Source organism: Xiphophorus couchianus, chromosome 2, assembly GCF_001444195.1.
Source record: "Xiphophorus couchianus chromosome 2, X_couchianus-1.0, whole genome shotgun sequence".
Taxonomy (NCBI): Eukaryota; Metazoa; Chordata; class Actinopteri; order Cyprinodontiformes; family Poeciliidae; genus Xiphophorus; species Xiphophorus couchianus.
Genome location: NC_040229.1, coordinates 30,956,063 through 30,982,598, shown reverse-complemented (window position 1 = coordinate 30,982,598; position 26,536 = coordinate 30,956,063). Strand labels below are relative to the sequence as shown.

Here is a 26,536-nt window from a genome sequence, read left to right as displayed (position 1 = left end):
ACTTTCTGAGTAAACTTGATGGAGAAACAGGAGATGTTTTACTTTTAAAAAAATGTATCAGAGCCAAACTTTCAGTCAGCGTACCTTTATTTTTGGAAGTGATTGTCATTGGAGAACATTGAAAGCTGAAAGAAACGCTGCCTCACAGCGGCAACTGTTGTTGAGACTGACTTCTTCCAGCACATCTGGTTTAATAAGTCGAACAAAATGTTTATCAATTAAATCAGTATTTCAATCATCTCTAATTAAATTATTTACAAATAAGTTTCAAAAAATGAGCAATTTTGGAGATGAATAATGGATCTGATATTGTATTATCAGATCAAACTGCTTGACGTTAACTCAAAGATCATTTATATTTAGTGTATTTCTGTTCATTCGATTTTGTTCAACAAAAGACACTTAGTGAATTCAACTGCATAGACATAAATACATATACATAGATTTATAAAAGAGCACTTTAAAAATCTAACAGCAACAGGATCGTTTTGGTTACTTCACTGAAAATTAATAAGAGGCATCTTGTAAATTAGCAAGGCTCTGACATTTAATAACAACCAGCTTGTGTAACATGTAACCTTCATGCTCCATGTTACATTGAAAGAATGCTGTAGTAAAACATCAATGTGGAATATTCCCCTAAAAACACAAAAACGACACGTAAACTCATATAAACAAACATATATGTAATCCGTGAATCATCTTCAAAATCTGGTATTTGTATATAAAATTATGCACAAATTTCAGCTTCATTGGGTCACCGACTGGAAACCAACCAGTTGGCAGCTCAAAAATCAGATTTTTATTTCCGATCAGCTAACAGTAACAGCAGCTCTCTGTGGTGTGGACGTTGTTCCCATGTGAAAAAGACTAAAAGCTATTTTCAGCACCAGTAAAACAAATTCAAATAAAGTAGGAATCTGTTTAAGATAACAGGAAGGCTGAGTGGAGAACACCAACATTACCATCCTGTTGAGCTTTCAACCTCTATCTGTTCTGGAACATTCTGGAGTTGGAAATGTAAGGCACCAAACTATTCTGGTTCACAAAATAACAACAGTAAAGACTGTCAGATGAGTACGCCAGCATAAGTCTATTTATATCAGCAGCAGAACTCTGATTGGTGGCTCTCTACTCTCAGGAACCCACCACATGTCACATAGTTTCTCTTGCTTTTTGGCAAATGAGCCCGAATTTAAAAGGCACAGATAATTGTCTGAAGGCAACAGACACACCAGATTCGTTTGGGTCTGGAGAACTTTAAGAACTTTGAGTTTCTAAAAACCAAAGTCGGCGATCAGGTGAGCTCTGTCTGCCTGGTTTGTGGGAGCAGAAGAGCCACCAGGCCTCCCACCAGCAGCAGAGCCGACACCAGCAGGATGGGAACGGTGCAGCTGGAGTCCACCAGCTTCCCGAAGACCACATTCCCCATGATGGCCGCCACTCGGCCCACTCCGGTGAAAAAACCCAGGGCCGAGGATCTGGGGAGGGAGGAGGTGGAAGAGGAGAAGTGTTGGCTGAAACCACGTGAAAAACATCCGCTGCAGTCGGCGGAGTTTGAATGTTTCTAAGCCGGGGTTACCGTAGCTGGGTCGGGTAGAGCTCGGTTCCCACCACGTCCAGAGCGTTCCAGGCGATCACAGAGACCCCGCTGAAGATGCAGGACAGACCCAGACTCTGAGCTTTGGTCTGGACCACGTAGATGAGGAAGACGCTCAGACTGGACACGATCAGGCTGCAGGCTGAGTGCCGGACCAAACAGGGAGAGGTTAGGCTTCACCAACTCAAAATTTTTAAGACCACTGTTACTTAAATTTAAGACCTGCATCACGACGGAAATATGCTAAAGAAAGGAAAGCTATTGAGGAAGAAAAGGCTGCTGCTCTTAGATTAATGCTAGTACCAGTAGATTAATGCTAGTACCAGTAGATTAATGCTAGTACCAGTAGATTAATGCTAGTACCAGTAGATTAATGCTAGTACCAGTAGATTAATGCTAGTACCAGTAGCAGTGCCGACCGTTTTCTGTGCCGAACCATTTCGCCCAGAATGCATGCGACGTCGTACGGATTGTCAAGGCAACTGACGACAAATGTACACTTACCTATGATAGCTGCAAAAAAGCGAGCAAGCTAGCAAGGGTATGTTAGCAGCTAGTTAGCGGTAGCCTAAACCACATAATCATAAAATATACAAGATTAAATAACTCTGCCATAACAAAATTTTAAACCTTTGAGTAACGTATTTAAAGGACTTAATTTTAGACACAGTAAATTAATACTTTTTAAGGATGCACAGACATCCTGTTGGTAGGATGTCAGATTATACAGAGCGAGGTGACTGGAGCAAAAAGCAAAGCAAACAGTTAAGAGAAAACTGTTAAAGCGGGCCGACAGGATTTCCTTATAAAGAGGCAAACAGTCTAATAAAAACCAAACTCACAGAGCAGAGTCTTTCCGCCGGTGCTGTCCATGATGAGGATGGTGAAGATGTTGCCTGGCAGGTTTGACGCGGCAATGATGAAGCCCTCCATGTAGACTGCAAGGAAGAGGAAGCGCGCGTGGGAAGATCAGAAAGGAAAGAGAAGAATCCGACTTATCTGCAAAACAGCAACTATTACATCCTCCTTTTAAAACCACTCCTATGGTAAATTCTTTCTCTCAGCTCTCTCCAGCTGCCTTCGGCGACTTTACAGTTCTAAAGTTTAACTTTGACTTACAGAGATCAACACAAATACGTCCAACGGCCTGTTTATACTCTGCCAGTTGAGTTTGGTAATTCCTTACAAATGCTACTGACAGACCCTTTTTTCTTGTGTGTGTGTTTTGTTTTGTTTTTGAGAATTGTTGCATGATTGGTTGGAAATCTGGAGTAGTTGAAATTAAGAACAAACAAACAAACAAACAAACAAACAAACAAACAAAAAAACAACCCCCAGCCCATTCTTGGTAATTCAAAACCTGAAGGAAACCTAAATGGAGTTTATTAGTTGTCCACACAATTAACATTGGAGACAAACAGCTCAACGGTCTAAAATTGGGCTTTTCTGCAAATTATGGAGCAAAGTTTCTAAAATGTCTAAATCTGTTTTTTTTCATCCACAGATCAGAGAACAAGACTTCTTAGATAACCAGAGTAGTTTTGGGAAATATTCCCCTCTGTCTCCATTTCATCTAGCAGAGCAAAAAAGAAATCTGACCAAACATCTCTCTGCAGATCCCACACATGCTGGACACAAAGCATTTAGACTTTTACCTTAAGGTCAACATTTTGTATTTTACAAAACCCAGCCACCAGACTGTCTCTCTGATTACAGAGCGGTCTGCTACTCTGCTGTAAAGCAAAATAAGCAGATTTGAGCCTCCAGGAAAAGCCAAATTCCTGCTATAACAGCCCACCTGCTGTCTTGACCGGGTAACAGCTTTGGTTGTTGAGCGCAGATGGCACAGAGACGTTGGCGCAGGGTGAGCCGCCGCTGCTCTCAACTCGAGCGAAAAGCTCTGGGAACCACATCCACAGCCCATAGTACCTACACAAAACAAGACATGGTAGAAGTGAGGCAAGTAAAACGGCCTGGAGTCAGCCATTGTTAATAATCACGCTTTGGTGTGATCAACGGAGCATCTTTTAGCTTAGCATTAGTCGTTATCTGGTTGCAGCAGATTAAAAAAAACCTTTCCAGGAGTTATCTCTTGATTTGGTTTCTAGTAATGCAGTGGCCAGCTGAAGATTCAGTGAATCAGCAGAGAATGTTGTTCCCATGTGTGTTTTATTCACTCTGGAGATGCATAAAAACCCCATAAAGGAAGCTCAGGACAGAGAGGCTTCTCAAACCCTCAAACTCAAATTTAAGACTTTTAAAGACCACTGTGAATTAAATTTAAGACCTGTATTGCGACAGAAATGTACAAATGGAAATTGCATATTAAATTTACACTCACCCATAAAAGACACAAAGAAAGCTGATTAGCAACAACGTATTAGCAGCTAATTAGCAGTAGCCTCAACCACCTTGAGTCACAAAACAAGCGACTCAAACTTTTGCCTGACAGAAAAGCCTCTACACAGAATATACAAGATTTAATTTTGCCACTACAAAATTTAAGACTTGTAATTGATGTATTTAAGGCCAACTTACATTTTTAAACAAATTTAATACATTTTAAGGCCTTAATGTTACATACATGAGTCTGAGACCTCTTAAGGATGCACAGACACTCTGGCAGAGAGAAGACCTGAACTCACCCAAATGAGATGCAGTAGAAGATGATGAGCAGAACGATACTGCGGGCTTTGACAGAGCCGCTGAACATCTGTTTAATGGGAAGCAAGCCCTGGAAGTTTGATGAATATAATAAAATTAATAACAGTAACAGACAACGTGAACAAAATATTCTCAGGATAAATATTTCCATGTGTCACAAATTAGGACTTCACTGTAAAGATGGTAAATTACATTTTTAAAACTAATGAATCTTTTTTCTAACCCCTTTTATTCTGATTCCCCGTAATTAAACATTACCTCTTTTAAAACACTCATGAGATGTTTTCTCTTTAGATCGCCAGATCCAATCTCTCTGATTTCCCCTCCTGGCTTGGAGTTTGTACGCAAAGCAAATTCCTTCAAAGAGAGAGAGAAAGTTAGCTTGCAGAGATAAGCTAAGCTACAAAGCTAAGCTACAAAGCTAATGCTGCGTACCGGAAAAGCCTTTTCTGTTCCCTTCATGTTCATCTCAAACATCAGCCTGAAGACACGGATCGCCTCTTCTGCCCGACCCGCCTGGAAAACAAACAAACCAGGAATGAGAGTCAAAGGCCTCTTCTGAAGGAGAAGCGTAGGCGAACCTTCGTCTGCTCTCCCAGTTACCTCCATGAGAAACTTTGGGCTCTCGGGCATGAGCAGCTTGAAGAGGACGGCGGAGGAGGTGCTGGGAACCGAGCACAGCACCACAAACAGCCTCCAGCTCTGGAAGTCTAACTTTCCCAGAGAGAAACGGGCCCAGGTTCTGGGAATCACTAGCCAGGCCAGACCTACAAAAAAAAATACCTCACTCTCATTCCACTATATATCCATTAAAGTACCTTTTTAGCCGTTTCAGATAGAAAACAGCCATCTTTAATACTTGTATGTTTTTTTTTTTTCCCCTGCTGAATCAATTTTTTATTTTATTTTATTTTTTGGGCCCGGTCCAGTTTGTTGTTCCCACCTGCAGCCAGGATGTTTCCTGCCATCCAGAAGGTGGCCAGAGCGCTGATCATGGCCCCTCTCCTCAGCCGGGGCATGAACTCTGAGAAGTAGGAAAAGATGACAGGGATCGATCCACCCACCCTACAGAGCAGAACATAAGACATTACATCAAAAAAAATAAATTAGTCTAACAATGGACGCAAGGGTAAATATGGAGCTTTAAACATTTTCTGCAGTTTTACTTTTCCAAGAAAATGTCCAGGTATATCTGGCTGGGGAAAAGAATTTCAAAATGGTGGAATTGCACTCCAGAACATCAGGGGGCAGTATTTCATGTTAGCCGTGGTTTCACATTTTTGTCTTTTGACATCTACATTATATTAGGTTAATAAACAAATGTTCAGTGGATCCATCTTATTTGATGCCAGTCTGATCTGAATCAATAAGGATTTAAAAAATATAGAAAACGACAACCGTGAGACCAAAGCCAGCGAAGGAAGTAGTTGTGTTATTTCCAAATATTGGTATGATGCCTGACTCGACCCCTTTCTGTTCCCTGCAGCCAGATCTGTCTCAAAATGTCTTCATAAAGTCCAAGAGATGCAACAAGACATAGCCTTGTGGATCAAAAACGCACAATTATCAGCGAGGTACTTAAAAGAAAGCCAAAGGAAATCGGAATGAAACTTCTTTAACGTTTTTAATGATCGTCTTACAAAAATAGATCTGCTTAAAACGTTTTAGGCGTTTGAACCCTTACGAACAGACCAGACTTCGTTCACGTCTCAAATGAATCCTGTGCTCACCCGATGCCACTGATGAACCGCAGCAGCAGGAAGAGCCAGAACCACGGAGCCACGCTGGCCAGCCCTCCGAAGAGTCCATTTACGGTCAGCGACACCACCAACACCTTACGGCGGCCCCTCTGGTCAGCCAGGTATCCCCACATGTAGCCGCCAACCATCATTCCTATGAACATAAAAACATTACAGTGGTACAGTTAAAAATCAACTACAGGTCTGTGTGTTGCTGCCAATTTCGAACTTCATTTCCTTTTTCTTAGCAAATTTGATTTACTTGAACATTTAAAAGAAACTAGTAAAAATTGGTCACCCCTCTTTCTTCATGATTGTTTTCAGACAAATCCAATAAGATACGGTTAGCGGTGGGCAAACTTCCATGCTAATGGGTTGATAGTAGAGCTGATTTTTCATTTAGCACTTTTGCTAACTTTGAAAACACCTAGCTTCCGCAAAATTATTTTTTCAGTATAAATTCTAAAGCGCTAATTAACCCGGCTGTTTTACAAATTTTCAGTTGAATAAAGTTCGACATCTCCATTCAAGCTTTGGTTATTGGCTGTTAAGAATTGCTTGACGGTTAATAATATTCAGTGTTCTCATTTTGAAGTGGGTGAAGACAGCAGACACAATTTGAATCGAAGTGAACATGTTAGCATTAGCTTCCGCTAAATACAGCGTTGGTGTAGTGCTTTAGTGTTTGTGATTAGCGCTTTAAGGTTAGCGCAACTGACTCATAAGTTAGCAGTGCCCACCACTGGATTGGGTATATTTCCCTGAAACAAAACAAATAACTAATAAATGAAATATGAGTGGCGGTAAGTGACGTTACTGTAACTCTCAGAAGCGATGTTGCTAAAACCCGTAGAAGTACACTCCAGAAATTACATAACTACATAAAACCTCTGTTGATCCATGCTCAAACTTCCACTACTGCCTGAAGAAGAATATCAAAGATTTCTTAAATTTAGATTTGGGACTTTCTGCTTTCTGTGAGCTACTTTTGAAGGTTTTGAAATCGAGCTGACGGTTTTTCTCAGACATTTTAGCTGCAGGGACGTTTTACTGGCTTAAAATATTCTTTGAATCTTGTATGAGGAACACGCTTTCTGTTCTGTAATTAAATGTCCGACACAATCCATCTACGATCAATTTTCAGATCACCTGCGCAGCAGAAAGTTAATTATTCTCCTTTTCTACTCTATTATATTTTAACACTTAGAAAAGGGCTTAACTTTATTCAATTTCACAGTGAATATCATGCAACTGTTGACCTGTGTGTACGTTTATTAAAGATTCATATGTTATGTTGGAAGAGGGGTTGTTTTGGGTACTTTTTTACAGATTGTTCAATATAAGTGGAAAATGTAGTTTAGTTTCCTCGGGAAAATGGGAATTTGGTAAAAAAAAAAACTTAAGCAAATGTCCAAACATTCCCTCTGCGGGGCTCAGCTGAAAGTTAATGAAAAACGACGGTCAAACAAGAGCAGAGCTTTGCAACATCTGTTGCACAATTCAAACAATAAATGAGTAAACAGTGAAAAAGCCCCTGCTGAATTCAGAAACGAGCTTCGGTCTGTTTGTTCAGTGAGACCTTCATACAGCGCTCATCAAAACAAAGCAGTGCCCGAAGCAGCCGTTCAAACTGTTAAACAATCCAACGATTGTTGGATTTATTCGATGCTTCACCGAGGAAAATGCTGGCGGTGAGCAGGCCCATGTCCGAGGAGCTCAGCTGCAGATCGCAGCGCGCCGTCGGCAGAAGAAACGACACGCAGAGGATCTCCACGGCGTCGCTGGCGTTGGCCCAGCCGCACACGGCCAGCAGGAGCCAGTGGAACAGACCAAAACCTGAGAGCAAAACCAGAGCAAACAGGGAACAAGAGCAGAGAGACGTTAGCCAATAAAGCCTCATCCAGCAACCATAAAAGGCTTTACTGGTTCAAGATGCACACAGTCAGCAAACATGTCTGTGTTACACAAATAAGGGATCAGATCCAAGCGGAACTACTTGCTCAAATTTAACAAACGCCTCTCGTGTCCAATAATACGCTAGATGTATAGAGTCACATTAATGCAGCATTTATTGTGACTCTATATGACATTTCACACAAAAAAATGTTTTGGTGCTTGCTTATTATGAACACAGATATATATAAATGGTTCTTTTCTCTCTCTTTCTGCAGGTGTAGAGGCAGATTTCTAGGATATATATATATATATATATATATATATATATATATATATATATATATATATATATATATATATATATATATAGACAGAGACAGAGAGAGAGAGAGAGAGACCACTGAAAATGATCAGTATCTTTGGTTTTACTTTTTATAGGCATATGTTTGAGTAAAATGAACATTGTTTTTTTTTAATTCTGTGAACTTCTGACAAAATGTCTCCGAAATTCCAAGCAAAACTTTAGTATTTATTTGCAGAAAATGAGAAATGGTCAAAATAACTATAAGGACGCAGTGCTTTCAGACCTCAAATAATGCAAAGAGAAGAAGTTCATAATAATTTAGAAACAACAATATTAATGTTTTAATTCAGAAATCAACATTTGGTGGAAGAACCAAGAGGTTTTCAATGGGGTTCGGTGCAGTGGTGAAAGCTGTAACGCTCCACTTGTGATAGTAAAACTGTTGTGATTCTTCTTGGCACTCAGACAAGACAACAGCTCTGAGTGTCACAGAGACAGGATGCGTAAAGAGAGGAAGAAAAATGACCTGCTTCTTCGACCGCCTCCTCATAAGTGAGTCTTTTTGTTGCGCTCCCTCCAGATTCATCTGAGATGGCTGATGACCTTCTGTCGAAAATCACCTCACCTGTAAATCAGCAAAACATCATCTTTTCCTACTTTTCCACTGATGTGTGAAAAATAAAACCTACAAATGATCAGATTGAACAATCTAACAGACTGTTTAGATTTTAGGTAAGGACTACAGAGTGTTAATTTCACACACATTTACAAGAAAGAAAAAAGTTGGGGTTTTTTTATACAAAAGGGAACATTTTGTATAACAAAATGTTCCCTTTTGTTATACATCTATATTTAAAATATCTTAATTGAGCGCAAATAAAGATGATTCTGAAAATAAACACATTGTGAAATACTTCAGTTTGTAGGAATTATTTTTGCAAGATTTGTCCACTGTAATGGACAACATTAACAAAACAAATATAATCAAATGCATTTTTTATAATAAAAAAACTTGACTAGCCAAAAATAAGAAAAAGTATGCCAATTTCCTGTGCATTATTATTATTATTATTATTATTATTAAGGATTTACAACAATAAAATAATGTTTACATGTGTGAAATATAAACCTGTGCCAAAAACAAGCACAATATCAATCCTAAAATCACTGGTAAGGGAGTCACAATGAAATATTGATATCAGCCACAAAAATAATTTAAAAAAAGAAATGAATATCAGACTACCGTGGTCTGCATTTAAAATTTCTGATTTGAGCACTCTGCCCCAGCAGTGCTTGCATCCTGCACACAGACCCATTGGTTAATAATAAATGTGTCAGTTGTTCCATATTTGGTTTATATCACATGACCAAGCTTTTGCTAACTATTCCAAATTATGTAATAAAAGTATATGATTCTTGCTGATATAGCATATGGTCAATATCTGTATCGGCCAACACCGAAAGCTACAATATTACTTTCGTATCGGTACTGCAAATGTTGTATCGAACGTGTATTTTAATTAGCAACAGATCTTATGTGAAAACATGAACTTGCAAGTTATCAACAAGTTCCTCCAAATCCACTGGTCGCCTCTTACAGAGCTCTCTAGAGCCTCGTTCATTAGACATTATTTAAGAATTTAACATTTGTTTGTTTGTTTGTTTCCATAAAGCTGTGATTGCCCCTCTCCTCCGCCCCTTGTTAAAGTTTGATGAGGTGATGGAGCTTCTGGTTGCCTTTTACCTTCATCAGAGTCCAGCTCGGTTGGGTCCAGCTGATTTCCGCTGAGAAGCGGCCTTCGCGCCTCCTTATCTTCACCACTACTGTTACGGGACATTCTGCCCTCCGACAGCCGTTGGTCTCCGTGGCTACGTGGGTGGATTGATTCACTTTAGCTGCAGCTGTGTGTGGGTCCCATGACACCTGAGCCTAGCTTGGCTAACGCTCAAGCTAACCTGCCCGAGAAGAAGAAGAAGGAGGAGGAAGAGGAGGACCAGGAAGTAAAAGGCAGCGGCGGTTTACACGTCCTGAGCGCCGCGTCTCTGCTCCTCCTGCTCGGTGTGGCTAAGCGACAGACAGCGGGCTGAAGTAGAAGCACAGCCGGGCGGTGTGACGGTGCTCGGGCCTCGGTGTTAGCGGCTAACTCTAGGGCGACACGCAAACAAACAAACGCTTCGTGGACGCAGAGGAGGCAGCGTTACCTCCACTTCGGGTATAAAAAAAAGGAAAGAGAGAGAGAGAGAGACAGCGAGCGAAGATGGCGACCAGCTCAGAGCGCAGTCCTCCTCCGTTCCCGGATTCCGAGGACCAAGATGCTCTGGACTCCGAGGAAGTCAGAGGCCGAGACAGCGACGAGGACGACGGGGATGAGCTTTTCTTGAGCGCGGTATGTTTGTTCGGAGCTGACGCTCGTTGCGATAAGGCTAGCTGATATCAACAGGGAGGTAACCAGGGGGAGCTAATGGCGAGAGGCTTTCAGGAAAAGTTTTAGTCGATGCTGACCAACATGTATCTACTCAGTCCTTCTGGAAACATTAAAGTTAACACGCATCGCTCTCTGCCGATGTTAAACTCGTAGCTGTCGCGGTATTTTCATTTTAATGCTCGGTGCATGAGCTCAGCCTGCAGTTGCATGGAGTTAAAAAACAGCTACTTCTTTCTAAAAGTTACATATTATCCGTGATTTGAACAGCGTGCTAGCTCACGCTAAACTTCCTGTTTGGTTACTGATATGTGGCTTTTTTTTTTTTTTTTTTTTTTTTTTAATGTTGAAAGTATCCACATTACTTCCACTATCCAAAGTGAACTTGGAGTAAACTTGATGTTGGGGTGTGCGGTTTTACTCGTGCGTGGGTGAAGTTAGCTGTCGGTCTGAACACACTGTGCTTCTCTGTCTGATGTTTTTCATTTAGTTTTTATTTGCATATTTGTAGATTAAATTCAGTTTGCAGGGTAGGATTGTAAAACTGGCTCACGCTTCCTCCTGTCATGTGAGGACGCTGCGGTCACATGGTCAGTACCCGGATGTGTTCAGTCAAAGTTCAGAGGAGAAGCTGGAAAGTTGCTGCCAGTGATTTTTTTCTTCTTCTCTCTCTTCTTTTTCCTTTCTATCCCCTCCCAGAGTTTGACTCATCGTTGCAGGGAGGACATCAGTCAGCATTTTTGGATGTTTCAGTTAGCAGAAATCCTGTTTGTACACGGAGACAATCTATCCTGGGCTAGGCTAGGCATTAGATGGAAACATCCTTGTGGTTGAAGGATTTCATCAGCGTTGCTTAAGAGGAGAATTATTTGCAACTGCACCCAGTTTTCCAGGAGCACATGCTGCGGTTTGTTTCTTGTTTTTTAAAAAGTTTTCCTGTCTGCAGCTCCCCAAACTGTCTCTCAGACATTTCCCAAAAAAACTGAACATCGACTGCACGTGTTTGCAGTTTATTAAAAGTAGTGGTGGGGTTAAAACTTTTAATCGAGTTGGTTGCAGAGTCTGTAATTAATCAAAAATTAATTGCATTTTAATCATAAACCTTGTATTGACAGAAATAAACTTTCAATTCAAAAAAACGTTTTGCTGCTTAATTATAGAATAAATAGACACGTGAGCTCAACAACAAAATATTTTTCTTTTTACAAGGTTTCCCCCAGAAAACTTGCTAAGCCCGGTGGTTGGGGCTATCGGCAGTCGTTCATCCAGCGGCTCGTTGTGTTTTTGAGTTAAAAAATGTTTAAAGTTGACAGGAAATTAGAAAATATCGCATACTAATTATGTGTTATTGGAAGATTAATATCTGAACACCTCTGATCATTCATGGAGCTTCTTTAGAAATGTGGACTGTGGTTGTGGACGTCTCTCCTTGTCCAAGGCTTTAGCATTGAGATGCTATTTTAGGCTAGAATAGCTTCACTGATAGGCTAACGCCTTTTAGCACAACTTAAACACTACAGTAGTCTTTTCCAAAGTCCCATAAGAACGTTTCTTGAAGCCAATATTAATCTCCAGTGGGTCAAGAGATGCAAATATGTCGTCCGTTGCTGGTTTTTGCGAATGTCGTTTGTACGTCAGATTTACTGGCGTACCAGAAACATGTGAATACAAAGGTTCTGGCCAGAACTTTTGTATATACATTTTTTTTTTTTTTAAAGTTAACATTCATGAAGTTGCTCTAGATTTTTGTGATAGTTGTTTCTCAACCCAACTTCTAAATGTCCATTAGGTTAAAAACTTAAAACGGACTGTATTTTACTGCAGCCTCAAACTTGTGCATGATTTATTGGGATTAGTCATTACATCGTAGAACCAACTTTCACTGCGGTTCCAGCTGCCTTTTCATGGGACACCTCTACCAGCTTTACACAGACTGTGAAACCTTTTTCTCCTTTTTCTTCGCAAAGTATCTCAGGCTGAGATTGGATAAATATCAGTTTACAAGCCTTGCTACAGCTTCCAAAGTAGATTTACTGTCTGAACTTTGACTGAAAAAATGTGTCATGCGATTGTGTTCAGACGCTTTTATGCTGATGCTGCTAAATAAAATCCAGTAAAACCAGCTGCCTTCAAAAGTCACTAAATCCATCATTGGAGTCCACCGCATCCTCAGTATGAACACGCCTGTTCTGTAGAGACACAACAGTTCAGACATAAAGCTGAGGAGTAATTTAAAGCAGGGTAGTTTCTGAAATATTATCTCAACTTCAAACCTTAAGTGAAGTCTTTTAAACTAGGTTTTCTCCTAGTTTTTTTGTTGTTTCTTTGTTTTCTGTGAAAAGATTGAAATTGGGTCGTTCAGACTTCCAAGAAAAAATCTGGTATGGGCAAACAAAATCTGATTTTGTTGTATTTTGTCCACTCCAAGAACTCGGCTTTAGAGTAGCATTACTTCGACATAAATGTACGCAAGTAAAAGTAAAAAGCATCCGTCCAAGAAATCACTCACGTAGGATTAAAACAGTATTTGGTTTAAAAAGAAGATACTGTGAAAATAACACCTGATTTAACATTTAAATATGAGATATATATAATTTAAAAATGTAGTTATGCCGTCAACTTCTCAAAATGCAGTCCTAAGTCATTTTTTGCCAAAAGTGAAATTTGACTTAGGCCAAATTTCACTTGCGATGCGCTAATTTTGGTATTTTAAAGTAGAAAAATAAATAAACAAATAACTTCTACAAATCTACTTCTGATTCTTTTTTTTTTTCCAGCATAAAACATATGAAACCATTACTTCCAGTAGGTAATGTATATGTGTGAGAACAGGGTAAAGTACTCCCAGTAACAATATCTACTGTTTACTGTAGCTTCACTTGGCCTCCAAATGCTTCAGCAAATGGAAAGTAATACTAGAGCAACACACCTTGTGTGAACACCTTGAAATGAAGCTGTTTCTTCTATCAGTGCATTTATTCGCAGTGTTCAGAGAAGCCAGAACTTTAAGTCAAGGGACTTCATTTCCAGATTATGTAGATTCAGTGTCCCAGTAAAAGTAATGGTGAAAATGCGCATGCTGCACTTTAAAAGATGAAAGTTCAATGCATAATTTTTTCACTCCGCAATTATGCTCCACTTGTGCTGTTCTGTCGCATAATAATACGAACTTATACAGTGAATAAATGACTAACGCATGAAGGGTGGAATGTGCTGAATATTCCTTTTTTAAATTCTAAATTGATTTTAATGGTAAATTACGAAATAATAATAATGTCTAGGACTGGGTCATATGGCTTTAAAAACATCAGATTTTTTTTTCAGACTAGATTTGATTTCTGATTTAATTTGTTTTTACTAATTTTTTCTTGGTTTCTTTTTTAAAAATACAAATGACAACAAATATTTTCAAAAAGTGGCTTTTATGTCAGTCATCCCTTCTGTGAGTTGTACAATGCCGCATCAGGGCCAGACTACAAGAAATTTTAATATTAGCAACAAAAAAAAAGACAATTTTACCATGAAAAAGACTTAAAATTACAAAAAAGGGTAATTTTTAATGAAAAAAGGATTTGATAGTCAACAGGATGTGATGTGACCAACACTGTCCGTTTTTCTTCGAAATTGAAACAGTCGTGTGAACAATGTGTCTAAGTCCTGCTACTGATAATAATTTGTTGCTGATATGTAGAAAGATTTTGTCGTATCAAGTGTTGGCCTTAAAACTGACGTATAACATCACAGCAAGCTCAGGACATTTTTTTAATTTTTGCTCAGGAGTTCTCATAAAACGTCTGCTTTTATTCTGGTAATTTTACAACTCTATTGTCGTAATTAAATAATAAAAAGTTAACCATCATATTGATCCATAGTAGAGTTGATCTGAATTCATCATCAAAGTAAGCAGAAGCTGTAAAACACACGTATAAAACAAGATGGCGGCCCTCGGCTGTTCTATCAGATCATCATACGCTGTCCGACCTTCAGAGGAGCTGTCAGTTCAGCTTACCCACAAGTTACGACAAAAATAAGTCATTAAATTGTTTTCAGTGATAACTAGAAAGATATACATGCATTGTTGTGGTTTCAAAGTCTATTTAAAGCAGAGACTAGCTGCAGCTGCAGTCAACCACAAATCACGGTCGTGTAAAACTCGCCTCGCCTTCCTGCTGCTTGATGATGGTCTGACTAGTTGACCACCAAGTCAGGATGTCATACAGCTGTTAATGACAAAATGTACGACGATCTGCGTCATGATTCAATGTTGCCGATTAAATAAAATTATATAATAATGACAGCGTATACTATCAGCATATGCTGACCTGACAGAACACCGGCGTCGCTCTGACGTATGGAAACACGACGACTGGAGGGGAAAAAATCCAGACTTTCCAAAACTGATGTCTTTATAAACTTGATTAATAGATAATGCCTCTCCTTTGTCTCAGGCCAATACGCCCATGGCCAAAAAGGAGAGCCCATCAGCACCTGCCGGTCAGCTCGTTGACCTCCTGAGTGACCCTTTGATTGAGCCCCTCAGCAGCACGACAAACGAACCCTCCTCTGAGCTTTTCGAGGACCTGACAAACGACACAGCCGTCACAGCGGGCAAGGCGTCGGACGTGGCCTCGGATGAGTTTGTTGACATTCTGGGAAGTGAAGCTGCAGCACAAAGAGAGGAAGTGGATGTTACGGTGGAAGCAGCAGCAGCAGCAGCAGATAAGGGTGAAACGAGCCGTGGCGCAACAGATTTACTCACCGATGGAGAAACGAGAAGTGCCACTGAACAGAAAGCGACTTCTGCCGCTCCAGTCATGGACCTCGGCGGCTCGCAGCAGCCACCTGCCAGTGCAAAGGTCACCAACCCGCTGGAGGACCTCCTGAGCGATCCACCGGCCACTGCCACGTCCAACACTCACCAACCCGGCGGCGCGGTGGTCGACCTCTTCGACGATGAGGGAAGCGACATTTTCACCGGAGCCCCGTCTAGCAAACCCGCCAAGCAGCCTCAGAAGAGCCTCTTCGGCGAAGCGGACGAGGACCTGTTCGGCGAGCCGCTGGGCGCCGTCTCGAAGAAAGCCGCCGGTAAGGAGCAGAAGGAGAAATCCGTCCCGGCTTCAGCTGGAGAACCTGCACACATCTTCACCGAGGAGGCGGTCGGCACGGTGCCAAACGCCAGAGCGGTCGACTCCAAAACCAACGGAATCCCTCCCGAAGAGGACTCTGATATATTTTCAGGTGGGCAGACTGTTGATTTTTAATTTTTAATTTTTTTTTTACCCAGTAACTGTGTAAAGATCAAACTTCAGTCTGCTTTCTCTCTTCGTCCGACAGAAGCCACAGTGGAGCTTTCCCTGGACAGTCCGAGGAGCGAGAGAAGGAAAGAGGCGACGACCAAACCGCCTGTTTCCGCCTCCACCTCAAACTCAACCAGCCTCGCCAAGCCACAGTCGGTCGCCGTGGAAGAGGTACACAAACCTTTGTTTACTTACTTAAAGTCCTACAAATCTTCCAAACGGACGACAAATCCGTTTGGAATCTCTTCTTGGCCCTACTTCCTCTTGGAGGAAGAAGCAGCTGGGACAAGGTTTCACTCTTCTTGTCTAAAATTTGTTTCAGCTGGAAGAGGAGGAGGAAGAGGAGCTTGAAGATAAGTTTGACATCCATGTCTCTGTTAAAGACCCTGAGAAAATAGGTGAGGAGCATTTGTTTCTTTCAACAAAACTCGACAAATCCTCTGATTTAGCAGACAGTTTGATTTTTCTTCTTGTTTTCTTCTAGGGGACGGCATGAACGCCTACATGGCTTATAAAGTATCAACACAGGTATGAAATGAGCTGTGGTGGATACCGCTAGCTAACAAGCTAGCTGCGCTAACCCTAAAGAGATAATCATAAATATTAGTTCCGCTAAAGCTAAAGCGCTATAGCAATATGGTATTTAGTGGAAGCTAAGCCATGTTGTCAATGACACAACATGTTATATCGCCCTCTTCTGGTTAAAACTTGTTATTGCACACCCATCTCAACAGTTAGAAAGTGATGCATATATATTTTTTTAAAACAGACTTTTTGCTTATGCTTTCAGTTGTATAGTTGTGGAGCTTTGCTAACTCTTGTTGTTAATTTAGCCTAATTCACCACAGCAGGGTTTTGGTCAGAAAGCACGCAGGACGTCAGTAGATTTTAAACTGTTTAACTGTTGCATTCTGGGTAGAGATTAAACACTTTGTGAGAAGAAACAGCTTCTGCACAGACAGTGCTCACCCAATTCAAAATAAGAGCGTGAATATAAACCTATAACCACTTGAACAATTCTTAAGAGTCAATAATTAATGTTGAACTTTTTTCAGCTGAAACTTTACAAAACAGCCAAGTAAATTAGTGCTTTAAAAATTATGTGGAAAAATTTATTTGGGTTAAGGTAAGTGTGCTAAATGTTTTCAAAGTTAGCTAAAACGAGCTCTGCTGATTGGCGTAAGTGTTGGTCGTCAGTGAAAATATGAGCCAAAAGCCTTTGGATTGGAGGTGAAATTTTCTCTCTTTCTATCTAAGGAGATTATGCTAATATGAGAGAAAAACGCTTGATAAACTGTTGGCATAGAAACACGGATTTCTACATTGATGTAGTTACCAGTAATAAAATCTTGTGGGGATTTTTTTTTTTTGTCTTTCTCTCTCCAGACCTCTCTGCCGATGTTCCGCAACAAAACGTTTACGGTGAGGCGACGCTTCAGCGACTTCCTGGGCCTCTACGAGAAGCTTTCCGAAAAACACGGACCGAACGGATTGATCGTTCCTCCGCCGCCAGAAAAAAACCTCCTAGGTAACGTTAACGCTCCACTCTATCGATATTGACCTGTGTTCAGATCTACGGCTCAGAGATGATTTTATTGGCATTTGATGCGACTGACCAACGGCGTAGTGCGTACTTGTGAAGTGAGCACAGATCGATGCGATCACAATTTTTACAAAAACACCAATTACAATAAAAATGGGATGCGTTTTTTGCGTCCAGCTGCAAATGTGTAGAATGGAGTAAAGATTCTCTGTGATTTCTCTGCTTTTCTGTTGGGTTTGGTCACATTAACACGCTGTGGCTGTAACAGTGGGACGGTTTGAGGCGTGAATACTTGTTTTCTGGCGCAGGAATGACAAAAATGAAGGTGGGAAAGGAAGATTCGTCATCGGCAGACTTTCTGGAGAGGAGAAGAGGAGCTTTGGAAAGGTCTGACGGCAAGGACGGATGTTAATATTTAATATTTTATCAAGACTTTTTTTTTTTTTTTTTCTTTTGAATTTGCAAAGCAGAAAGTTGAGTTTTCTGGTTTCCACAGGTATCTCCAGAGAGTAGTGACTCACCCAATGCTCCTGCAGGATCCTGATGTCAGAGAGTTTCTGGAGAAAGAGGAAGTAAGCAGCATCTTTACAGTATTTTAAATTTCTTTTCAGTCTGGTTCCTGTTTTTTCTTTTTGGTTAGTATTGAAAGATCAGGACAGAGATTTGTTTTTCTCCCATTTAGCTCAGAACGTTCTCTTTATCTGTCTCAGGCTTTGATGAAGTTGTGACTTGTTTCCTCAGCTGCCCAGAGCCGTCAGCACCCAGACGCTGAGCGGGGCCGGCTTCCTGAAGATGCTCAACAAGGCAACGGACGCCGTCAGTAAAATGACCATCAAGATGAACGAGTCGGATGTGGTGAGTTCAGGTCGCAAACGTTCGCTCCTGATCCAGACCCGCTTTGTTTTCCTCTCCTCCATTAATGCTTTAGAGTGAGCAAATCCCATCAGGTTTGCTTTAAGGTACAAACTGAGGAGTCATGACCAAAATGAAGAGCCAACAGTTGTTCAATATTTTGATATTCATGCTTTAAACTCAAATGCTTTAGCAGGTAAAGATAAAACTTTTTTTCTCTTCTCAATATTTGAACATGATGCAGTTTAAAGAAGGGATTCATTTTCTTTGCAGCCTGAAAACTGCTTCCTACTAGGCGATTATTAATCTTCAGCGATGGCCAATAAGCTGTTTTTAGAGGTGTGAGTGTATGTATATATAAAACACCACATGGCCACATGTTGACATTTATGTTTCAGGAAGGGAAACAGAACATCAGATGTTAGTATCGGCTCGGTTTCACTTACTGCACTGATACAGATATTTTTTTAAAAAGTGATACCGATGTTTATGCTGATATACTGCGCATCCGCAGTCATTATGCATCATGTCTTTATGCAACATTGAGGAATGAGACGTAAAGGGCCACTGTCTTATTGTTCTACTGATCTAGTGTGACATTTTTCTAGAACAAGAATTGTAAATCCTGCTAACATACGCTTTACAGGTGCATTCAGTGAGTTGAGATCACGCGTAAAAGTTCATAATCAAGAATAATACGGACAACCGGGAACATCCTCTTTATGAGACTGTCTTTAGTCAGAGGCTTCTTCAGATTTGCTGTAATACAGACTGCTACAGGAGAGCCTTCCTGCTTACAACCATCCCTATCTAAATCCCTCAGAAGAATCCTGAATTAATGTGACTCACAGTAACATTTAAAATCCCTTTGGGATCAGTAAAGTATATTTTTGAATTGGGAAAAGTGTTAAAACTCTGTGGTGTTTTTTTGTTGTTTGTTTTCCCTGCAGTGGTTTGAGGAGAAGCTGCAGGAGGTTGAGTCTGCAGATCAGCAGTTCAGGAAGCTCCACGCTCTGGTGGAGTCGCTCGTCGTTCACAGAAAAGGTAAAGATTTTGTTGTTGTTTCTCCAAGTCTCTGATTCCAGAGTGTAACCGTAACTCGATCGTGTGGTTTCCCGCCTCCAGAGCTGTCCCTGAACACGGCGAGCTTCGCCAAGAGCGCGGCCATGCTGGGTAGCGCCGAGGACAACACGGCGCTGTCCCGCGCCCTGTCGCAGCTGGCCGAGGTGGAGGACAAGATGGAGCAGCTCCACCAGGACCAGGCCGCCAATGACACCTTCAGCTTCGCCGAGATGATCGCAGACTTCATCCGCCTGCTGGGAGCGGTCAGGGTACGCCAGGAAACCCATCACGGTACGAGACGCTGCTTAGAGGCGACTGTGACTCTGACGGCGTCTGCCTCCTCGCAGGGCACGTTCGACCAGCGGATGAAGGCGTGGCAGCGCTGGCAGGACGCGCAGGCCATGCTGCAGAAGAAGAGGGAGACGGAGGCCAAGCTGCTGTGGGCCAACAAGCCGGACAAGCTGCAGCTGGCCAAGGAGGAGATCGCCGAGGTAACGCCGGCTGGAGCCGGGCCATACGGCCAGAAAATAAAAACAGATCCGATTTCCCTTTTTAATCTTTTCCTTTTTTTTCTAAAAAGGAAAAACAAAAAACAAATTCTATAAATTAAATCTAATTAAAATGGATTTATCGCCCAGCCCTACATCCTGGCTGTTATTGTTGTTATTTTGAATTTGTTGACTATTATTGTGTATCAGACTCCATTTGTCGTCGTTTTTCCTCAGTGGGAGGCCAAAGTGACTCAGTATGAGAGAGACTTTGAGAGAGTTTCTGCAACTGTGCGCAAGGAAGTCGTCCGCTTCGAGGTCTGACTCGTCTGTCTTTCCAAACTCTCCGATGTTAAACATGAATAATTTTATTTATTTAAATTTTTTTTTTATCACTAACAGAAAGAAAAGACCAAGAATTTCAAGAGACAGATAATCGTGTACCTGGAGTCTCTGCTTCAGTCTCAGCAGCAGGTGAGTCTGTCGCTCATCACCGCCATGGCATCTGGATTCAGTTTTAATTTAGTTAAGAATAGCTTAAATGCATAATTTCTTTTTTTTTTTTACTACTTCTAATGAATAAAGGGGGCAAAATTACACCCACAGTTTACAATACATTTGTAAACTGCTGCTAATATTTAAGTCCTTTGAACACACTTACTGTGCCTATTTAATTTAGATCATAGTGAGAAGAGAAAACGCTAATAAATTCTCACCAGTTTATACGTTTAAAAACTTAGTCATGTATCTCAAATTAAGGCCTTAAAATGTCTTTAAAAAATTATCATCATATTCTTATTGTAAACACTTAGGAAGGTCCATTTAAAAATGACGGACCTTAAATTTGTTTGCCTTAAATTACCCAGACATGTCTTAAATCTAATTGTGGCAGGACTATTTATTGATTTTTATTTATTTTTTGGTCAGTCAAAAGTTTGAGTTGTGTGCAGATATCTTTACTCTACCGCTGACTAGCTGCTATTAGCTAACTATTAGCCAGCTTGCTTTTTTGGTGTGTATCATGGGTCCAATTTAGCTGGACAACATTCATTTCCACCACCAGCTCACTTCTGTTGCTAACTCTCATGATTCTAGGTGTATATTGTGGAAAATAAAACTACATTTTAAGCTTGGCACTATCAGCGTTAAGGTTGTAAGGAGCCTTTTCCTAAAGCCACAAGCAGACGACAGAAGTTTCTGCTTTGCTTGATTGTCATACAGCCGGATCCCCCAGCTGTTTCAAATATTTATAGTTATTTGGTCTTAAATTTCATTCAAGGTGGCCTTAAAAAGTCTTATATTCGACTTGCTTAAACCTGACACAATCATCATACCAACATGGGGGGAAAAAATGTATTAAAATCTCAAAAATAGGTTATGAATGGGCGTATGACCGACTCTTAATGGTTTGCACCATTTAAACGCAGCTACTGATGCGTTTGTTTGTTTTTTTCTTCCAGCTGATCAAGTACTGGGAGGCGTTCCTGCCTGAAGCAAAAGCCATCGCCTAACGGCCGACCCTCTGACCAACAAACAGGCTGCCTTCTTTATACACTTTACCTCCTTTTGCCTTTAAAGCAAGAAAACAAACGTGTTCGTTGAAAAGGGAGATACAATCAACATGTTTTTTCTGGTTTTTTTAAAAATACAATCATCCTCAACATATAGCTCTGTATTCTATTGTATTAATAGCTGTATATTTTCATTTATCCCTCCACTATTTTCTTACTAGAGCAAAAAGTTTAAAGAGATGGAAAGAGGAAACGTTTAGCCCAGTGATTTGTCAGTAGCGCCCTCTGCAGGTGATGAGGAGCTCCTTCCAGTCTGAAGCTGAAGGTGGCAAAGAGTCTCACTCTGCTTCTCGCTTGTAATAATGACTCAAAAAAAAAGGGGGGGGATTAAATAACTTTTCTGAGCACTTCTAGCCGCTGGATAAACTTAATCGAGTTCTAGCCGGTTTATTTTTCTTCACAGGTTGAAGTAGTGGGGAGGGGAATGAAACGGGTTACACGTCATGTTTGTGGGTTCGATGTTTTCCGGTGGGATTTAAGTCATGCAAAACCATGTGTCTGTGCCTTTTTACTTGGAAATGATGCTAGTTTGAGAGAATTTTGTACACAGATGTGAGCCGAGCAGAGGCTTTGTTGCACTTAGTTAAAAAATAAAATAAAAAAGAGAGAGACAGACAGTGCTGATGTGTTTTCCTGAATGGAAACTTGCTGAGTACATGTGGAACAGGTGAGCATGTCTGGGCCAGTTTCTCACGTCAAAGTTCATGATGGACTCTTTTACCAAACAGCCAATCGGATGTGTCAACTAAAAGCTGCCAGGATGTTTTTTTTTTTTCTCTCTCTGCTGGTTCTGCTTCCTGCTTTTTCTTTCACACCAAATGGGTCCCACCTGTCACCGTCATCAAACTGAAGTTTCTCTGATGGAAACATGATCAAGATGCATCTAAATTTAAAAAATAAATAAAATATATATATTTTTTTTTCCCCCAAATTGTTTTACTTTAAATTCAGTCATTTGCTGCTTCAGGTTAAATTAACACTCAGTCATATTTGCAGAAGTAATTTTTCCAGAAGTTTGAGTCATGTCTGTTTGCATCATCAGGACGTTGATGGAAAGTTTGTTTGTTTTTCTGTTTGGTTTTTTTTTTTTGTGGCAGACTCCTAGAGAAGCAGGGCTTGAATCAAAAGCAGAACGTTGAATATTTTTCTGAATGAATCACGAGTTATTTAGCATCACCGTGAAACAGAACGGGCCGTCGTTTTGGGTAAATTATTCAACAAGAATGAAGGAGTCAAGAAGCTGTACATCTGAAGCATTACCTGGAACTCGTCACTGCCTTACGGAGGCAAATCTTCCACCTGGTTCCTGCTTTAACGTCTCGGTTCCTCGCAGCAAAAACTGAACTTCATCACCGTTTTCACATGGAAGATCTTGTAATATCCTGAGATTTTTTTTGATTTATTTTTTTTTCTTCTTTAGGCCCATAACCTTTTTAAAAAATGTATTTCTACACCACATTACTAAAATTGTCTGTATGGCCTCTGTCAACTATTGTAATGTCGGGACATACACTGTGTCATAGATTCCTTAAAAAAACAAATCAATAAAAGTTGCACTGTTTACTCTTGAAGATTTCATAAAGATGCTCGCCGTTTTGACTCTTTCTTTTCCCCCCTCTCCCTATTGTCGTTATTTTGTATGAAACGGTTTTTACTTTAATGTTAAAGGATATTTTTGGTACTTTCTATCAAAAGCTACATTTTGTTAATGATTTTGTCAAAGCAATAAAAACAAAAGGAGTGAAAACTTGTTATAGGTGCTGTACATCTTAAAAATGAAACGACGGCTATGAATGGAAGGTTTTCTGAACGTTTTTTTTTCTGATGCAGAGCACTAAAGACCTGGTTTGTTTTTCACATCCCTGAGGAACCCCAGGTGTCTATAGATGTTTCAGGCTCAAATAATCTTAATGCATAGAGCTGGTACTTATTGTGTTAGAGAAGCAGAACATTTATAATTAAAGCCTGTAATTTGAAAGAAGAAAAATGGTTAGCATAGCACTTTAATCTTGCATAACTTTAGTGCTAACGCTACAGAAACACTGCCAGGACATTTTATTTTATGACGGAATCAGCTGAGAAGTAAAATGCTTTTACTTGTGTTAATATTTTCATGAACAAGCCAAGAAAATTATTTTTAAACACTAATAAACCCTTCAATGAGTTGGAAAAAAATCGGCGCCAAGATGGCGGAACTTTCTAAGCACGTCATGACACAGCAGCCTTCAATTTTACTGACATCTTTGGGTTAAAGTTAGTTCCAGTTTTATAATCTCATTAAAAGTTTGTTGCAGCTCACCTCATGTTTGTTCTCCTTATTTGGTCATTTCAGATCCTCTTCCAGCGTTGTTGGCCTCCAGGTATCTATTCACTGCTGACTATAGATTCTGTATTTGCTATTTTGTATCGTGATTTTATGTCATTTCCTTTCTTAGGAACAACAGCCCATATCTGAGTTTCTTTTATTTTAGGTTTCATTTCAGCCCCGTCCCAGGAGAGGTCGCGTGAACCCCGCGGTCCAGCAAGGAGTCGAGTGGTACCGTGGAGCACATGCTTCACATCTATTCTGGATGGTTTGGCCTTCACACCTATTCTTTATGGTTTGGCCTTCACACCTATCCTGGAAGGTGTGAAAGTCAAACCATCCAGAACAGGTGTGAAGAAAATACCTTCCAGAATAGGAAGTCTATTTCACACCTTTAATATGTTTTTAAAGACGTTTGAGTAAATAAAAATTGGGACAGTTACACACCAATACTACTCGTTCCTTTAAGCAATTTGGCTAAACTCAGATGATGTCAATATTGGAGTGAAATGGCGTCCAAGTTCTGTGTGAAAGAGATGAATGCTTTACCACAAATTTTGTGCATCAACCCTGAAACAAAAAGTCGTGCGAGAGCGAGAGACGAGTCCTGAGCACAGGCTGAAAAGACTTTTAGACAAGAAGTCATTTTTAAGAAAGCCTCGTAAAAAATGACAGATTTGTTTACAAATGCACTTTGGGGGCAGAAACGTGTGTAAATATTTTAATTTAAAAAAACTGAAACCAAAATATTCTCTCATTATTTTGACATTTAGCAAATAGAAATACTTTGAGTATTTCTACTTGCACATTCTAACTGATGTAAAAAGAGGAAAATGCTTGCAAGCCAAATAAATGTTCAATTAAAAGGTTATATACAAAGAGACTCCACAACAGCACTGCTCAGAGACAAATAAGCGTGTCATCTCTGCCATTTATTAAAAATTATTTACATCAAGACGTGCTGTGAGGCGGTTCACTGCCCTCTCCCCCAAAACATTTCATCCTGCGATTTAAGCAATCCGCTCGGAACCAGGCGGCAAACAGACGATGAGCTACACTTCCCGTTAAACGAGGAGATGAATGCGCTTACAATGTCTTCACAAGGCACCAAAACAACAACAAAGGAAACATGAATCAGTCTGGCAGCTGCTGATGAAAAGAAAGCATTGAACAAGTTTCAGACCGCTCATTAAATCACACGATGACACACCAGTGTGGAAATAATCGGCAACACAAACGGCATCAACTGTGACGTGTGTCGGTCCGGAGCGTCACGCAATGTTTGGTGGGTTTTTATGTTAAACACCTTAAATCCTTAAATCCGTGCTGGAAATCTGTTGTTTGTTTTCCAGAAAAACACCTCTGACAAAGAGGTTGAAGTGAAGTTTACCGAATGAAATCATTCCACGTCACGAAGGACGCAGGAACGAGATAAAAAGCTGTAATTACACCCGGAGCCAAATCAGTCATTATGGCGAGGAAAATGTTCTTAAAGCGAGACTTTTAATGAATAGTGTGGGATTTGGGAGATTTGATGATGATCGGGAGTTTTTGGTGAGACTGGTAGCTGCGGCGGCGGAGTGAGCGGGTCAGATCTGGTTAGCACCAGCAGCTAGCTCCTGATCAGCGCAGCTCGCAAGCTTATGGACGTCAGGATGATCGTTTATTAATTCATTTCTACCATTGTTGCTTTTACTTGCGGTCAGGGATCGATCAAAATCACTTCAACGGCCACAAATGGCCCCCGAGCCACACTTTGAACACCCCTGCATTAAAACGCAAAACATTTTTTGGTCCAGTTTCTAGTGCAAATATCTTAGTACGCCTGAAATAAGACAAAACTAACTTACAAGGAACGTTTCAGCAAGAAATAGGAGCTTGTTTTAAGTAAATTATTCCTTAATATTGACTTTAAAACAAGTAATAGTTCCACTTAGAACATGGGTATAATTTCTTACTGAAAGTTAAACAAATATGCCAGTGAAACTAGTGCTATTTAAAATGAATAAAGAATTATTTACTTAATTATTTAGCTCATATTTTGTTGAATAATTACTTTGAAGTTAATTTAGTCTAATCTCAAGTGTGCTGTTTTTGCAGGGCAAAAATATTTAAACTAAAGATGGATTTTTTTCTCCCAAGTATACAATGCACCATTTCCACAGCATGATGCATCCACTACCATACATATGTCTTGTCATGAAGACCAAAGAGGCCAATCTAACCATAAAGAGTTTCTCAACGATCCGTGCAGAGTTGATAACAGTTTGGGTTCAATGGATGAAAGTTGAAAATAAAGTTCTGAAACAACAAGAAGCTCACATCAGAGCTGGTTCCAGATTGGTTAAAATGCGTTAGCATTACTGATTGGAGCAGACCGGACGTCCACCCTGTTGAAAATTTGTGGGTTATGCTTAAAATTTATCAGCATTTCTGGAAAGACGATGCAGTCAGATTGACTGCCAGACTACAACGAAAAAAACTTTACTGAAGGACATTTGGCAAAATACTAGTGGGTGTATGTAGATATATTTGGACACTTTGACCGATTGGAGAGTAGAGAAAACAGTGAATTATTGTTTTGAAAAATAAAATTGCTGGTTGTATGTTGTATTGTTGACCGACCATAAAATAAAAAGCCAAACTTTTGACTGGCATCGTACGGGTGAAGATCATTGACACACAATTGATTTCATCACAAAACTGTTATTTTCTGGAAAATACCCAATTAAAGAAATATCACCAGCACATGAGACGGTTCTGCTCTGACGGAAGAAAAATAAAATCATGCA

The 26,536-nt window shown here is 40.3% G+C and overlaps 3 protein-coding genes across 3 annotated transcripts in view; 1 reads left to right on the top strand and 2 right to left on the bottom strand.

The window, feature by feature from the left end:
- Positions 1 to 69: 69 nt before the first annotated feature.
- sv2 (synaptic vesicle glycoprotein 2) lies at positions 70 to 10,081 on the bottom strand. Its single transcript, XM_028028518.1, has 13 exons — positions 9,948 to 10,081; positions 8,730 to 8,828; positions 7,678 to 7,839; positions 5,995 to 6,157; positions 5,208 to 5,329; positions 4,868 to 5,031; positions 4,700 to 4,780; positions 4,523 to 4,621; positions 4,246 to 4,334; positions 3,399 to 3,529; positions 2,443 to 2,538; positions 1,583 to 1,742; positions 70 to 1,481 (listed from the first exon to the last, which is right to left on the bottom strand). The coding sequence occupies exons 1-13, from the start codon at positions 10,039 to 10,041 to the stop codon at positions 1,298 to 1,300; spliced, it is 1,644 nt and encodes a 547-aa protein (XP_027884319.1). The 5' UTR covers positions 10,042 to 10,081; the 3' UTR covers positions 70 to 1,297.
- Positions 10,082 to 10,217: 136 nt separating this feature from the next.
- On the top strand, positions 10,218 to 23,023 carry snx1a (sorting nexin 1a). The gene is made up of 15 exons (XM_028028507.1): positions 10,218 to 10,590; positions 15,075 to 15,864; positions 15,961 to 16,094; positions 16,246 to 16,321; positions 16,408 to 16,451; positions 17,310 to 17,451; positions 17,775 to 17,853; positions 17,963 to 18,038; positions 18,208 to 18,321; positions 19,269 to 19,362; positions 19,444 to 19,649; positions 19,728 to 19,871; positions 20,106 to 20,186; positions 20,271 to 20,342; positions 21,329 to 23,023. Exons 1-15 carry the CDS (start codon positions 10,462 to 10,464, stop codon positions 21,377 to 21,379), a joined length of 2,232 nt encoding a protein of 743 aa, XP_027884308.1. The 5' UTR covers positions 10,218 to 10,461; the 3' UTR covers positions 21,380 to 23,023.
- Positions 23,024 to 24,644: 1,621 nt separating this feature from the next.
- Positions 24,645 to 26,536, bottom strand: part of ireb2 (iron-responsive element binding protein 2) — a 19,137-nt gene continuing 17,245 nt past the window's right edge. The window contains exon 22 of the mRNA XM_028040658.1: positions 24,645 to 26,536. This exon is cut by the window's right edge and continues 493 nt beyond it. The gene's annotated coding sequence lies outside the window, so the exon portion shown is untranslated.